Consider the following 13176-nt stretch of genomic DNA (forward strand, 5'->3'; position numbering starts at 1 on the left):
GCTTATTCCACTGAGCCATCTCCCGGGCCCCAGTACTTTGAACTATGTAACACATCAGGTATCCTGAAGAGGGGCATAGAGTTTAATTTACAGATGTCTCCCAGGTCACCATGGGGGGAAAAAAATCAACTTCTTTCTTTTTTTCTACTCTTACTGGTGGCTTAAGTTTTAGGTTCTGCTTCCTCTGCACATCTCTTATTTATGTTATATTGCATTTTATGTTGTCTTTGTTCAGCTCTCTGAATTTTTTTTTTTTTTCTGGAATAAAGTGTTTTGCTTTTTGGAGACAAGATCTACTTATGTAGCCTAGACTGGCCTCAAACTCACAACAATCCTCTTATCTTAGCCTCCCAAGTGCTGGGATTAGAGGCATGCACCACCATGCCCTGCTGAAAGGAAATGGCATACTGAAGTAGCTGAAAGGAAACTGCTAGAAAGGAAATGACACACTGGCTTGCAAGGCCATTAGATTCATTTTGGAAATGGTCCCTGCCGTGGGACCAGGTCCTCAGATGGAGACTGCATTATGGCCAAGCCGTCCATAACAGTTTTAGTAAACATACAACAATGATTTTTTCCTAAGGTTGGTGCTTGACTCAAGCCGAGGACTCCTGAAGGGGAGGAGTGTCTGAAGGAGGGTGTCAGGCACGGTGCAAGTTGCCCTGCAGTGCTGACACCTGTTGACAAGGAGCACTGCCTGGAGAACTATGTTGAGAACAGATTCTATCATTGTGTTTGGAGAAAGAGTGTCAAGATCAAGGAATTAAATCTATTCATGGGACATGTGAAAGAAAATACTGTAATCACCATCCCTATGCAGACATGTAGTCTTGGAGAAATGGGACAGGAGGACAAGGGGAGGGATGGAGCCTTAGAGCCAGGGGTCAGGGGTCAAAAGGAATGGGCTAAGTCTCCCTTTCCACATTCACTGGAATGAGGGAGCCTCCAGATTTGGAGGCAAGTGGGCACCAACGAGCCTGGGCAGGGTGGGTCCTTGGCAGTGGTACTGAACATGACGCTTACCATCTTCCCCCCTGTTGCCCGCATGTGGTGATTCTCGGCCAGCCAGTGCTTGTCCTGCGGGTCAGCTGCATACTGTGAGGGACGAAGTCACACAGTGGGAATCATTAGCCTGATGTGAAGGCCCTTCTCTCACCCCTTAAGCAGTCTTACTAACGAGGCCTCGTCCCAGCCTGGCAGCGGCAGAAGACACGCCAACCATGGCACCTGGGCCAAGCTGAGGGGCTCAGGAGTTGTGAGCTATTTCCTAGAGATTTGGTACATTTCTAACCCCTTCCACATCCTTTCCCAGTGTAGCACCTCTGGCACCTCGCGGGACAGGTGACTAAATGAGCGTCCTCTTAATTTTTTGAGATAGAGCCTCCCCATGCAGCTCAGGTTGGCCTTACACTCGCAGTGCAGCTCAAACTGGCCTCAAACGCAAGTGATCCTCCTGCCTCAAGCTCCCATGTGCTGGGATTACGGGCCTGTGCCACCATGCCAGGAAAGCGCTCCTCTTTAAAAAAAATGGTATGAGGTGGCTTGTAACACCTATAAGTACTATGGTGAACATATTTTCTGTAATAAAAATCTAGATAGTTCATTTCCTGGGACAGAGTGGTTTTGCAGTTAGACAAAAAGGATTTTTCTTTTTCCTCCTCACTGTGTAGTTTCGGCTATCCTTGAGCTCACTATGGAGCCCAGGCTGGCCTCAAACCAGCAGTGAGCCTCCTGCCTCAGCCCTGAGTGCTGCGATTACAGGTGTGCGCCACCATGCCTGCAGGCAAATAAGGGCTAAATACAGGTTTATGCCAGTTTCTATTTTTATTTATTTTTTGCGGTATAAGAGATTGAACTCAGGACCTTGCACGTGCGAGGCAAGCGCTTATTCTGCTGATCTATCTCCCTGGACCTTATGCCAGTTTTTAAATTATGTAAACCTTGAACATAATTTCCCTGAGTTTTTTTTCCATTTGGAAAATGGCAAGTTTTGTCTTTTTTTTTTTTTTGTACTGTGAACTGAATCCAGGATTTTTGCAATGAGCCACACCCCCCGCTATTTTTACCTTTTATTTAATTTTTATTTTTTGTCTTTTTGGTACAAAGTCTCATCTCGCTATGCAGTGCAGGATGGCCTTAAGCTCACTTCGTAGCCCAGGCTGGTCTAAAACTTGAAATGATCTTCCTGCCTCAGCCTCCTGAGTGCTGGGATTACAGGTGTGGGCCACCATGCCTGGCTTTTTTTATATTTTATTTTTTAAGACAAGGTCTTGGGGCTGGGGAGATGGCTCAGTAGAATAAGCGCTTGCCTGGGAAGCACAGGGGTCTGAGTTCAATCCCCGGTTCCACAAAAAACAAAACAAAACAAAACCAAAAGACAACAACAACAACAAAAAACCAACTTAAAAAAAAAAAAAAGAGAAGGTCTTGTTAAGTCACTAAGTTGCCTAGCCTGGACTCAGACTTGTGATCCTCCAGCCTCAGCCTCTCAGAATGCTGGGAATACAAGTATGTACTGCCTGGCTGTAAAATGCCAAGTATTAACGTTTGTCCTATCGGATTTTTTGTTTGGTTTTGAGACAGGGTCTTGCTATAAAGCCCAGGCTAACCTTTAATTTGTGGCAATCTGTTTTGCCTTCTTGAGTACTGGAATTACAGTGGTGTGCCATCATCCCAGTTTAAAGCTGTTAATAGTAAGTGAAGAACTGGTGGTGCATGCCTATAATCTCAGTCCTTGGGAGGCTGAGGCAGGAGGACCACCGTGTATTTGAGGCCGGTCTAGGCTACAAGATGAGACCCTGTCTTAACCCCCTCCCAAGTAACGCAGTGCATAAAAAGTGCTAAATACAGTATTTGATACACAGTAAGTGTGCAAAAAGTAGATTTTACAAAACACGCAGAATATATGAAATTTGGACTACTGTTCATGGTGGCTTTTTTTGTTGTTGTTGTTTGGTGGAATTGGGGATTGAACTGGGGCCCTCGCACTTGCCAGGGAAGCACTTATTCTGCTGAGCCATCTCCGGGCCCTCTCATGGTTGCTTTCCTTTGAGTTTAAGTAATTATTTCTCACTTCTCAAGTATATGAGCATTAGTCAGAACTTAAAAATGTGTTCTTTGAACCAGCAATGCCATTTCAAAGAATTTGCCCTTCATAATCACCCATGCATATACACGAAGAAGCTGGTGTAGCATTACTGATAAGAGCCAAATAGCTCAGTGGGTTAAGGCACCTGCAAGCAGGCACAGGGGTCGGGGGTTTGATTCCTAGGCCTGCCAGGCTTGCCAAGCCGGCCCTGCCCCTGGGGCACAATGAAACACTGATTGAGACTGGGCCTGGTGGAGTGCGCCTGTAATCCTAGCACTTGGGAGGCTGTAAACAGGAGAATCACTATGAGTCTGATCTAGTAGTAAAACCCTGAAAAACCTGTAGACCCTTCTCTAAAATACAAAACAAAAAACAAAAAAATCCAAAAAAAGTCTGCAAGAAAATACCCATCAATAAAGAATGATTAAGTAAATGTATGTAAATTTCATACAGTTGTTAAAATGTGGGGACGTCTTTCCACTAAGATGTGACTCACTAGAGATTTACACTTGACAGCAGACTCTCTGTAAAGGGCCAGTCAATAAATACTTTAGGCCTTGCTTGCCACAGATTTGTTTTCATTTCTTTCTTTTTCTTTTTTTTTAAAAAACCTTTAAGACCATTAACCTCTTGGTGTGTTTTTGACACTGGGTTTTCGGCTGGCCTTGAACTCACAGTGATCCTCCTGCCTCAGCCTCCTGAGTGCTGAAATTACAGGCATGTGTCACCCTCTTGAGTTTTATTTTATTTATTTATTTATTTATTTATTTATTTATTTATTTATTTATTGTGTGTGGCCAGCTCAGCCCACCAGGGGGCGGGGCTGGCTGGCATGTGGTGCTGGGGGATTGAACCGCAGTCCTTGTGCTTTGCTTAGCTTATTCTAAGTAGGTGCTTTAGACCACTGAGCCATCTCCCCAGGCCCCCCCCGCTTGAGTTTTAAGAGCTGGGCTTATCAGTACTCAGGAGGCTAAGGTAGGAAGGTTATAAACTGAAGGCCAGCCTGCTGTAGATAGTGACTTCAAGGCTGGCATGTACTATATTGGAAGTCCTTGTTTAAAAAAAACAAATAAAAAAACTCCAAATAAACCAAGACAGCCAGGCGCCAGGTGTCTGGTAGACCCCTGTAACCCTAGCATGTAGGAGGCTGAAGCAGAAGGATCACCATGATTGAGATCAGCCTGAACGACACAGCAAAAGTGTGTAATAAAAAAACAAAACAAAAAACAAACACAAAACCATCCCAAAATAAAATACAAAACAGACCAGCTTACACTACAAAGTGAAGCTGTTTCCAAAAAAAGCAAAGCAAAATATAACCAAACAAAATCAAGCCGAATCAAATAAAAGCCCTACAACTTTCAGACAAAAACAGGATACAGACTTACTCTCATAGTTTACAGGCTCAGCATGGTATACAAACTTTATAAAGGCAAGGAGGTTTGTGTGACAAGGACAGACACAGACGCAGGCTCCCCAGGCACACAGAAGGAGTGAAGGGGGCACGCTACGCTTCCTTCTCTGTTACCTCTTCTGTATTGAGTCCTTACAAGGACAGAGTAAGCCAGGCATGACAGTGCATGCCTGTAATCTGAGAGCATAATGTTGGTGTAATATACATATATTCGTATGGACAATATGGATTTAGGGTTTTTTTTTTTTTTTTTGCGGAACTGGGGATTGAACTCAGGCTTTTGCGCTTGCCAGGCAAACATTTATTCTACTGAGCCATTTCTCCAGCCCCTGGTTTTAGTTTTTCTTTCTGTGGTACTGTGTATTAAACCCTAGGTCTTTGCACTCAGTCACACCCCAGCCCTTTTAAACATTTTTTGAAAGTTTGAGAGGGTATTAGCTGGTGCTAGTGCATGCCTGTAATCTCAGCAGGACTTAGGAGGCTGAGGCAGGAGGATTATTGTGAGTTTGAGACCAGTCTGGGCTACAAAATGAGCTCAAGTCTAGCCTGAGCTGCACAGTGAGACCTTGTCTCAAAGACACAAAGACACACACACACACAGAGTCTTGCTGAAATTCCTAAACTACCCTGACTAGGCTTGCATTTATAATCTATCTTCCTCAGTGCTGGGATTACAGGTGTACAACACCATGCCCAGCTAGGAATGGCTTTATATTTCTCAATTCACCCAGAGCGAGGGTCTGCTACTCTACTCTAGGCCATGGCTGTCCAGGGACCCCTAGGTGAAGCCACTGTTATCCTGTCCAATCAGGAGGAAAAACCTTCCAGTGAGAAAGAGACTATGACATGGAGAAAAAACATTCTCTCAGGATTTCAGAGAGTACATTGGCCAAGCAATGGTCATGACTCATCCTCATGGCTGACACTGGCAAAGGATCTACAATCTGAGGTACAGGAGGAAAAAAAAAAAAAAGAGAGAGACTATGTTAAACCTGAAGTCACTGCACAGGGCAGCAGTGAGTCACTTCAAAGTGAAAATGAGAGCACAATTCAAGAAAGTCGAAGAGCCATGCTGTCAAAGACAGAATTCCAATGAAGCCTGGAGAGAAACCCTGCTTTCTCTTAGATGCCAGGGAACTGCTGAGAATTATATTTCAAAAGAACTGGGAATGGGGAGCCGGGGAGATGGCTCAGTGGAATAAGCACTTCCCTGGCAAGCGCAAGGGTCTGAGTTCAATCCCCGGTTCTGCCAAAAAAAAAAAAAAAAAAAAAAAACAAAAACTGGGAATGGAGTGAGGTGGGACGGAAGTTTATTAGGTGTCATTCAATGACTCAGGTATTCTTTTTACTTTTTCTGCTCTTTCAGTCTCTTTTTAATTCTTCAAAACAATTCTTTTGATGTTCAAAATGGAACTGAAAACTGGCATCCCATCTCTTCAAAACATCTGGCAATTAAAATTTTTTTTTTTTCCCTGGGAGGAGTTGCTGTTTGGTGAGGCAGGGTCTTGCTATGTTGGCCTTGGGCTCACTACGTAGCCTTCCAGGTGCTGGCATTACAGGTGTGCCTCACCAGGCCCAGTTTGGCAGTTTGAAAAAAGTTCTTTTTGAGACAGGGTCTTGCAACATAGCCCAGGTTGGCCTTGAATTCACCATGGAGCCCAGGTTGGCCTGGAATGTGCAGCTATCCTCCTGCCTCAGCCCCCAAGCGCTGGGATTACAAGTGTGTGCTTCTAGGCTGGCCCAGAGGTTTGAATTCCAGAGCTCATTATTCATCACTTTCATTGTGCTGATTTTTGGGGATCAAATCTCAACTCTCTTCAGATTGCCTGCTTTATGTATTTTTATTTAAAAAAATTCTTTTTGAGACAGGGTCTCGCTATGCCATTTGGGCTGGCCTTGTGTTCAATTTTGTAGTCCCCAAGCTGGGCTTGAACTTGAAGCACAGATTGACTTCTTTAAAAAAAAGAAAATCATGGGCTGGCCAGAGCTCAGCAGACTAAAGCGCTTGCTTAGGCAGAGCACAGCGGCCAGGGTTTGATCCCTGGTGAGCCATGCCGGCCCCCTCCTGGAGTGCCCTGAGATGGTGGCTGAGACTAGGTGTGGTGGCGTGTGCCTGTAATCCCAGGGTTCCATGAGGCTGAAAACAGGAGAATCACTATGAGTATTATCTGTGTAGTGAGACCCTGTACCAAATTAAAAAAAAAAAAAAAATCATAATGCAGACAGGCCACTTTTCATTTATTTATTTTTTAAATTTATTTTTTGATACAGGGTCTACTACGCAGCTCAGACTCATAGTGAGCCTGTCTCAGCCTACCCAGCACCTGGTTCTAGAGCTAGCATCGCATGCAGTACTGGGGATCAAACTCAGGTCTTTGCACTTTCCAGGTAGGTGCTTAGACCCCGAGCTATCTCCCCAGCCCCAGGCCACCTTTCTTAGGACTACATTTTCAGGTTTGTGATCAGTAAGCTAAGGAAAGGTTATTTTTCTTTTTTAAAAAATTTATTTATTTATTTATTTATTTATTTATTTATTTATTTATTGTGTGTGTGTGTGTGGCCAGCTCAGCCCACCGGGGGCGGGGCTGGCTGACATGTGGTGCTGGGGGATTGAACCGCGGTCCCTGTGCTTTTGTTTAGCTTAGCTTGTTCTAAGTAGGTGCTTTAGACCACTGAGCCATCTCACCAGCCCCAGGAAAGGTTATTTTTATACAGTTCAGATCTCTGAAAAATTTTCATCTCCCACTGGGCAGTGGAAAAATAATCTTAACTTGAAGCTAGTTTTAAAATCTGAGGATTTAGTACAAAAGAACAAGAACATTAGCTTTGGAGTCAGGATTACAGATGTGAGCCTCTCTGGTACACATTTGTAATCCCAGCACTTGGGAGGAGGAGCGGGGGGAATCACCACAAGTTCAAGGCCACCCAGACTGCATAGCGAGACCCTGTCTGAAAAAAAAAAAAAAAAAGAAAAAAAAAAAAAAAAAAAAAAGTTACACAGATGTGGTGAGAGCAGTGAGGAAATTTCAAAGATGGCAAGGTAGGGCCAGCCAGATAGCTTAACCGGTTAAAGCGCCTGCCTAGACCAGGGTTCTGTCTCCAGTGTGCTGTGCTCTGCCTCCGGGGTCTGCTGAGACTGATCCGGGTGGTGCACGCCTATAATCCCAGCGCTCAGGAGGCTGAAAACAGGAGGTCACTACGAGTCCGATCTGTGTAGGAGACCCTACAGACCCTGTACTAAATACATTAAAAACAAAAACAAAAAAACCCAAAGATGTCAAGATGGCATCACTGAAGGGAAAACTACGATTGAAACAAAACGCTTGTCAGAAGAGCCCAGAAAAGTTCTAATTTTCATTAGCAATTAATATTTACATTACTGATAAAGAAGTGTATACAAAATAATTTCTAGAGTTAAAAAGTTAAACTGGGCTTGGTGGCACAAAACTATAATCTTAGCACTCTGGGAGGCTGAGGCCAGAGGAAAACAAATTCTAGCCCAACCTGGGCAATTTAGTTAAGACCCTATCTAAAAAAAATTTGTTCAATTTATAGAACAAATATAGATTCTAAATGGCTGAAAAGGTGATTATAATCACAATATAGAACTATGAAGTAAAACAAAAACTTTCCCTCCATTTACCAGGCTGCAAAGAATACAATGTGAGGTAATCCCCACTGGTAAAACTGAGAATGGTGGGAGTTTACTGAGCCCCTACTGTGTGCCGCCATTGTGCTGGGTGCTTTACTGCATTCCTCTTTTTTATTTTTTCAGACAGGGTCTTGCTACTGCAATCCAGGTGAGCTTTGAACTCACTATATAGCCTGGCTAAACCAAGACTTGCCCCAATCCTCCTGCCTGAGCCTCCCAAGTGCTGGTATTAAAGGCTTGCACTCCATGCCCAGCCTCTACTGTATTCTTTTTTAAATGGACCCTACGACATTTATTCTCATTCTTATTTTATATATAGGACAAAACAGACTCAGAAATATGGAGCTATTTGATTAAGGCCACACAGCTCACACAGCTGAGCTAGTAAGGTATGGAACCAGGACAAAGATTATACTTTTTTTTTGGTGCAGAACACTGAGCCCAAGGGTGTTCTGTCACTGAATTACATGCTCAGTGCTTTTAATTTGTTTTTATTTTTAGACAGGGTCTTGTCTGCCCAAGCTAGCTTGGAATTTGCAAACCTCCTGCCTCAGCCTCTAGGGGAGACAAGATTACAGGTATGTGCCATTGTGCCCTTCAGAGGGGTGAATCTTTCTACTTTTATTCTATTGGCACATTTTAGAGACATATAACAGGAACACTTATCATAGAGAATTTGTGTCTGCACAGGACTTATTCCGCTCTTCTTTTTCCCATTGCCCTTGCCTCCTTTTTACCCCTCTTCCCCAGGGAGGCGGATCTTTTAACATTTATTTATTTATTTATTTATTTATTGTGTGTGTGGCCAGCTCAGCCCACCAGGGGGCGGGGCTGGCTGGCATGTGGTGCTGGGGGATCGAACCGCAGTCCCTGTGCTTTGCTAAGCTTGTTCTAAGTAGGTGCTTTAGACCACTGAGCCATCTCACCAGCCCTGGATCTTAAGGAATAGTCAGGCAGATAAAGATGGGGGAGAAAGGCCAGCCAGATAAAGGGAACAGTAGGGGCCAAGACACTAAGGAAGGACAGTGAAGTAGCAAGCGGCCAAACTCTCCAGGCGCTGGGAGTCCTACAAGTAAGGCTGAGAAGGACATGCCAGCAGACTTTTTTTTCGAGTGCACGGAGCGTGCAGACAGCCTGACTCTGGGTTCCCAAAAGGGCAGAGGGCACAAGCCTCGCACACAGGAGCATAGCATGTTGGGGACGCACATGCAGTGATACTTTCCTCTAAGGCATCATAGATGCCTTTGTGACATGAAACACAAATGCAAGGGGGGTGAATTAATTTCAAATTTCCTTCGCTGTTTCTCAAGCAGTGGAGCCAGTGCAAGATACTCTCCAGAGAGGAGGACCACCAGAGCGACTGTACGCCCCCCGCTGTTCTAATCATTTTATGCCACAGACAACTGAATGAATGAGGTGAGGGTTAGAGCTCAGGCTTTACATCAACCAATGAGGGATAAAGGAGTTGATTTTCTTACATAATGGAGTACTCTGGGGGCCAGGAGATGGCTCTGGAATAAGCGCTTGCCTGGCAAGCACAGGGGCCTGAGTTCAATCCCTGGTTCTGACAAAAAACCCCCAAAACCAACCAACCAACCAACCAACCAACCAACCAACCAACCAACCAAACAAACAAACAAACAAACAAAAAGTCCCCCCAAAAACAATGGAGTACTCTGCCATAAAGAAGGATAAGCTTGACATATTTCTACCTAAATTGATGCACACTGAGACCATGCTCTTAAGTCAGACGCAAAATGTAAATACAGTGGTCCCTCACTCATTGAGGTTACATTCCAGATACCCCCGAGATCAGTGAAAATCAGTGAAGTAGCGATGCTGTACTTATTTTAGTATTTATACATATTTTAACACTTTATAACTCTTCCCATTCTCATAAACCTTTCCCACACTTTAAAAAACATTTCTAATGTTAGCCATCTTCTAAACTTGTAAATGTATGTAATTTTATTTTATTTTTTATTTTTTGGCAGAACTGGGGATTGAACTCAGGCCCTTGCACTTGCCAGGCAAATGCTTATTCTACTGAGCCATCTCCCCAGCCCCAACGTATGTAATTTCAATAACATGTATACTGTACAGTACTGCAAAATATCCTATGACATAGTGAAAAATCCGTGATAAATAATTTAGATTAATATTTTCTGAAAACCTGCAGAAGTGAGTCTGTGAAAGTTGAACTGAGAAATAGCAAGAGACTACTGTACACCGTTTTTCTGGTATGAGAAACCGAGAAGTGTAAATAAGACCAGAATGTGTAACAGATATGGTGAAATGGGAAGAAAATGTTCCAGTGGGAAGGGCAACAAAGAAAGGAGTAGGGGGAAAAGAAAAAAAATGATGAAAAAAGCAAAAAGTGGAAGAAAAAGTTTTTGTAAGTAAGGATGAGAAGAGAGGCTGAAAAGACAGTAGGGGAGTGGGGGGAAAAAGAATCAAGTTGTATCATATACAGATTCCTCATGATGAATGTTTTCCTTTTTTTAAAAAAACTTATTTAGTACAGGGTTTACAGGGTCTCACTACACAGACTGGACTTGCAGTGATTCTCCTGTTTTCAGCCTCCCAAGAGCTGGGATTCAATCGCTGTCTCAGCGTCCTCCTGGGGTGGGGCAGGCACGGCACGCCGGGGATCGAACCGAGTTCCTGTGCCTGCCTAAGCAGGAGCTTTACTTTGCTGAGCTATCTGGCCAGCCCTACCATGATGACTGTCATTGTTATGTATATCTACAATGTATCAATAAGATTAATTAAAAAAAAAAAGGGCAGGCCTTAGAGAGGAGAGACCTGAATTTTTTTTTTTTTTTTTGCGGAACCGGGGTTTGAACTCAGGCCCTTGCACTTGCCATGGAAGCACTTATTCCACTGAGCCATCTCCCCGGCCCCCTTTTGTTTGTTTTTTTGACACAGGGTCTTGCTATACAGCTCAGACTGCCTTGAGCTCACTTGGTATCCTAGGCTGGTATTGAACATGCCACGATCCTCCTGCGTCAGCCTCTCGAGTGTTGGGATTACAGGACAGGGCTACCACCATGCCTAGCTGAGACCTGAGTTTTAACCCTGACTCACTAGCTGACTAACTTTAGGTAAGACTTAGCCTCTCCCTCACCCCAAACTTTTGAAAAACTTCTTTCAAAGTAAGGGTAGCAATACCCATCTGCTCTTTTCTCCTTGAGTCAGAGTTCTATTATGTTGCCCAGGCTGGCTTAGCGCTCCTGAGCAGCTCAGATGATGGGCACATACTGCGCCTTAAAGGCTACTTCCATGAGATCATCTAAGTACGACTCCTAAAACTGTGCCTGGTGTACAGTGACCATGCAAGGAAAGCAGCCATTAGTACCAAGGTACCCTAAAGGGTAAAGGTGAAGTTGGGTGAGGTGCCACATACCTGTAACCCCAGCACTCAGGAGGCTGAGGCAGGAGGATCGTCAGGGCTACAGAGCAAGACCCTGTCTCAAACCCCTTGCCCCCAAAAAGGTGAGTCATAACTTGAACCCAGATATTCTGAATCCCAGACCAATGCAATGTGCAGCTGCCGATGTCCCTGTTCCCAGGCAATGGCCTGCCTACTTCCCAGCTCTCACCTACCTTGAAGAGGTGTGGGTGCTTGATGTAGATTCTGCCTCTAGTGCCTCCCATGCCTAGGGCCCTGCGGTTAAAGGACAAGCAGTAAGGATTCCAACAGGTGCAGCCCCAGGAAGGGACCCCTGTGCTACATCCAATCAAACAGCACCAAAGGTTGAGACTCACTTGTTGGCTCGAGATCCCAAAACAAAGGTGGTAGCTTCGTTCAGCCGGGCTGGATCCCACTGTGCAAACGAGAGACTGGTGAGGGTGAGGTTTAATGTGATAGCAAGACAGAAACAGTCCCCCCGTTTTTATCCTTTTTTTTTTTTTTTTTTTTGAGACAGGATCTTGCTATGTAGTTTGAACTGGCCTGGCCTTGCACTTACTATATAGCCCAGCCTGACCTCAAACTTGCAGTGATCCTCTTACTTGAGCCTGCTGGGTGCTGGAATTACAGGTATGTGCCACCACGCCTACCTCTTACCCATTAGTCAATAAAGTGTTCATTCAAGAAACTGAGTACTTATATACTAAGCTCTTTGCCAAAGGCTGGGGATAATGGGTTAAGATACAGTCTCTCTTCTTCAGGAGTAACCGGTATGCAGACCCAGACAACTAGATCACTGTGGAACATGGCAGTGTTACAGATGGGGGTAGGGGGAAGGTACAGCCAGGAAGTCTTCCTTGAATAGATAATCTCCACATTAATGCTTAAAGGGTGAGCTCCAGTTTAGGACAGAGGGAAGGCCATTCCATGCAGAGGGCAGCACGTCCAAAGACAGGCAAGAGCTGGTGTGGCACGCAACAGGGCCTACAAGCACGTCTGTGCTGCCTAGAGAGGAGTTCAAATAAGGGAGTAGCAACTAGGAAGCTGGAAAGAGCTGTACAAAGGAGCAAAGGGTTTCTTGTAGAAGTTTACATTTTCTTTACTCTGTAGGCAGTAGGAGCCACTGAAGGCCTCTAGGCAGGAAATGAAACTCCTGGGGTTTTTTACTCTTATGTTCTTAATGATAGCTTACTCTTCCCACAAAGTGGATAACGGGTTTGAAGGGACAAGACCGCAGGCAGGAAGGGGCCACTGTAATGACCAGAACTGAGGGAAGATAATGGCCTGAGCTACAACGCAGAAAGCAAGGGAGGGAACGGGAACTGCAACATCAGGAGGCAGAATCAGTCACAGCTTGACCAGAAGTCAGGAGGTGAAGGAAACTATACAGCACAGATGATTCAGGCAAAGAATATAAAAGAAGGTCTACGAGGAACAGTTCTAATTTCAGTTTTGGACATGCTGCAATGGAGGAGTCCATGGAACTTCCAGGGAGGAAGGTCTACAAGAGAGAATATCCACATTTTAAAACAAAAAAGAGGCACATGATGAACAAAGAGTTTGGGTAGTTTTAGCACAATGATCCCTGAAAGCTTAAAGCTAGCTGATTT

The 13176-nt window shown here is 44.5% G+C and overlaps 1 protein-coding gene across 2 annotated transcripts in view; it reads right to left on the minus strand.

Moving 5' to 3' along the window:
• The window catches only part of Dnttip1 (deoxynucleotidyltransferase terminal interacting protein 1), a 42666-nt gene that overhangs the window by 12317 nt on the left and 17173 nt on the right, over window positions 1–13176 (minus strand). For both annotated transcript variants that reach the window (XM_004636096.2, XM_023720810.1), the window contains exons 9-11: window positions 11923–11981; window positions 11761–11821; window positions 1024–1095 (exon numbers count right to left, since the gene is read on the minus strand). In XM_004636096.2, coding sequence (XP_004636153.1) covers window positions 1024–1095; window positions 11761–11821; window positions 11923–11981 — 192 coding nt within the window. The remainder of the gene's footprint in view (window positions 1–1023; window positions 1096–11760; window positions 11822–11922; window positions 11982–13176) is intronic.

This window comes from Octodon degus, unplaced genomic scaffold, assembly GCF_000260255.1.
Source record: "Octodon degus isolate 3935 unplaced genomic scaffold, OctDeg1.0 scaffold00077, whole genome shotgun sequence".
Taxonomy (NCBI): domain Eukaryota; kingdom Metazoa; phylum Chordata; class Mammalia; order Rodentia; family Octodontidae; genus Octodon; species Octodon degus.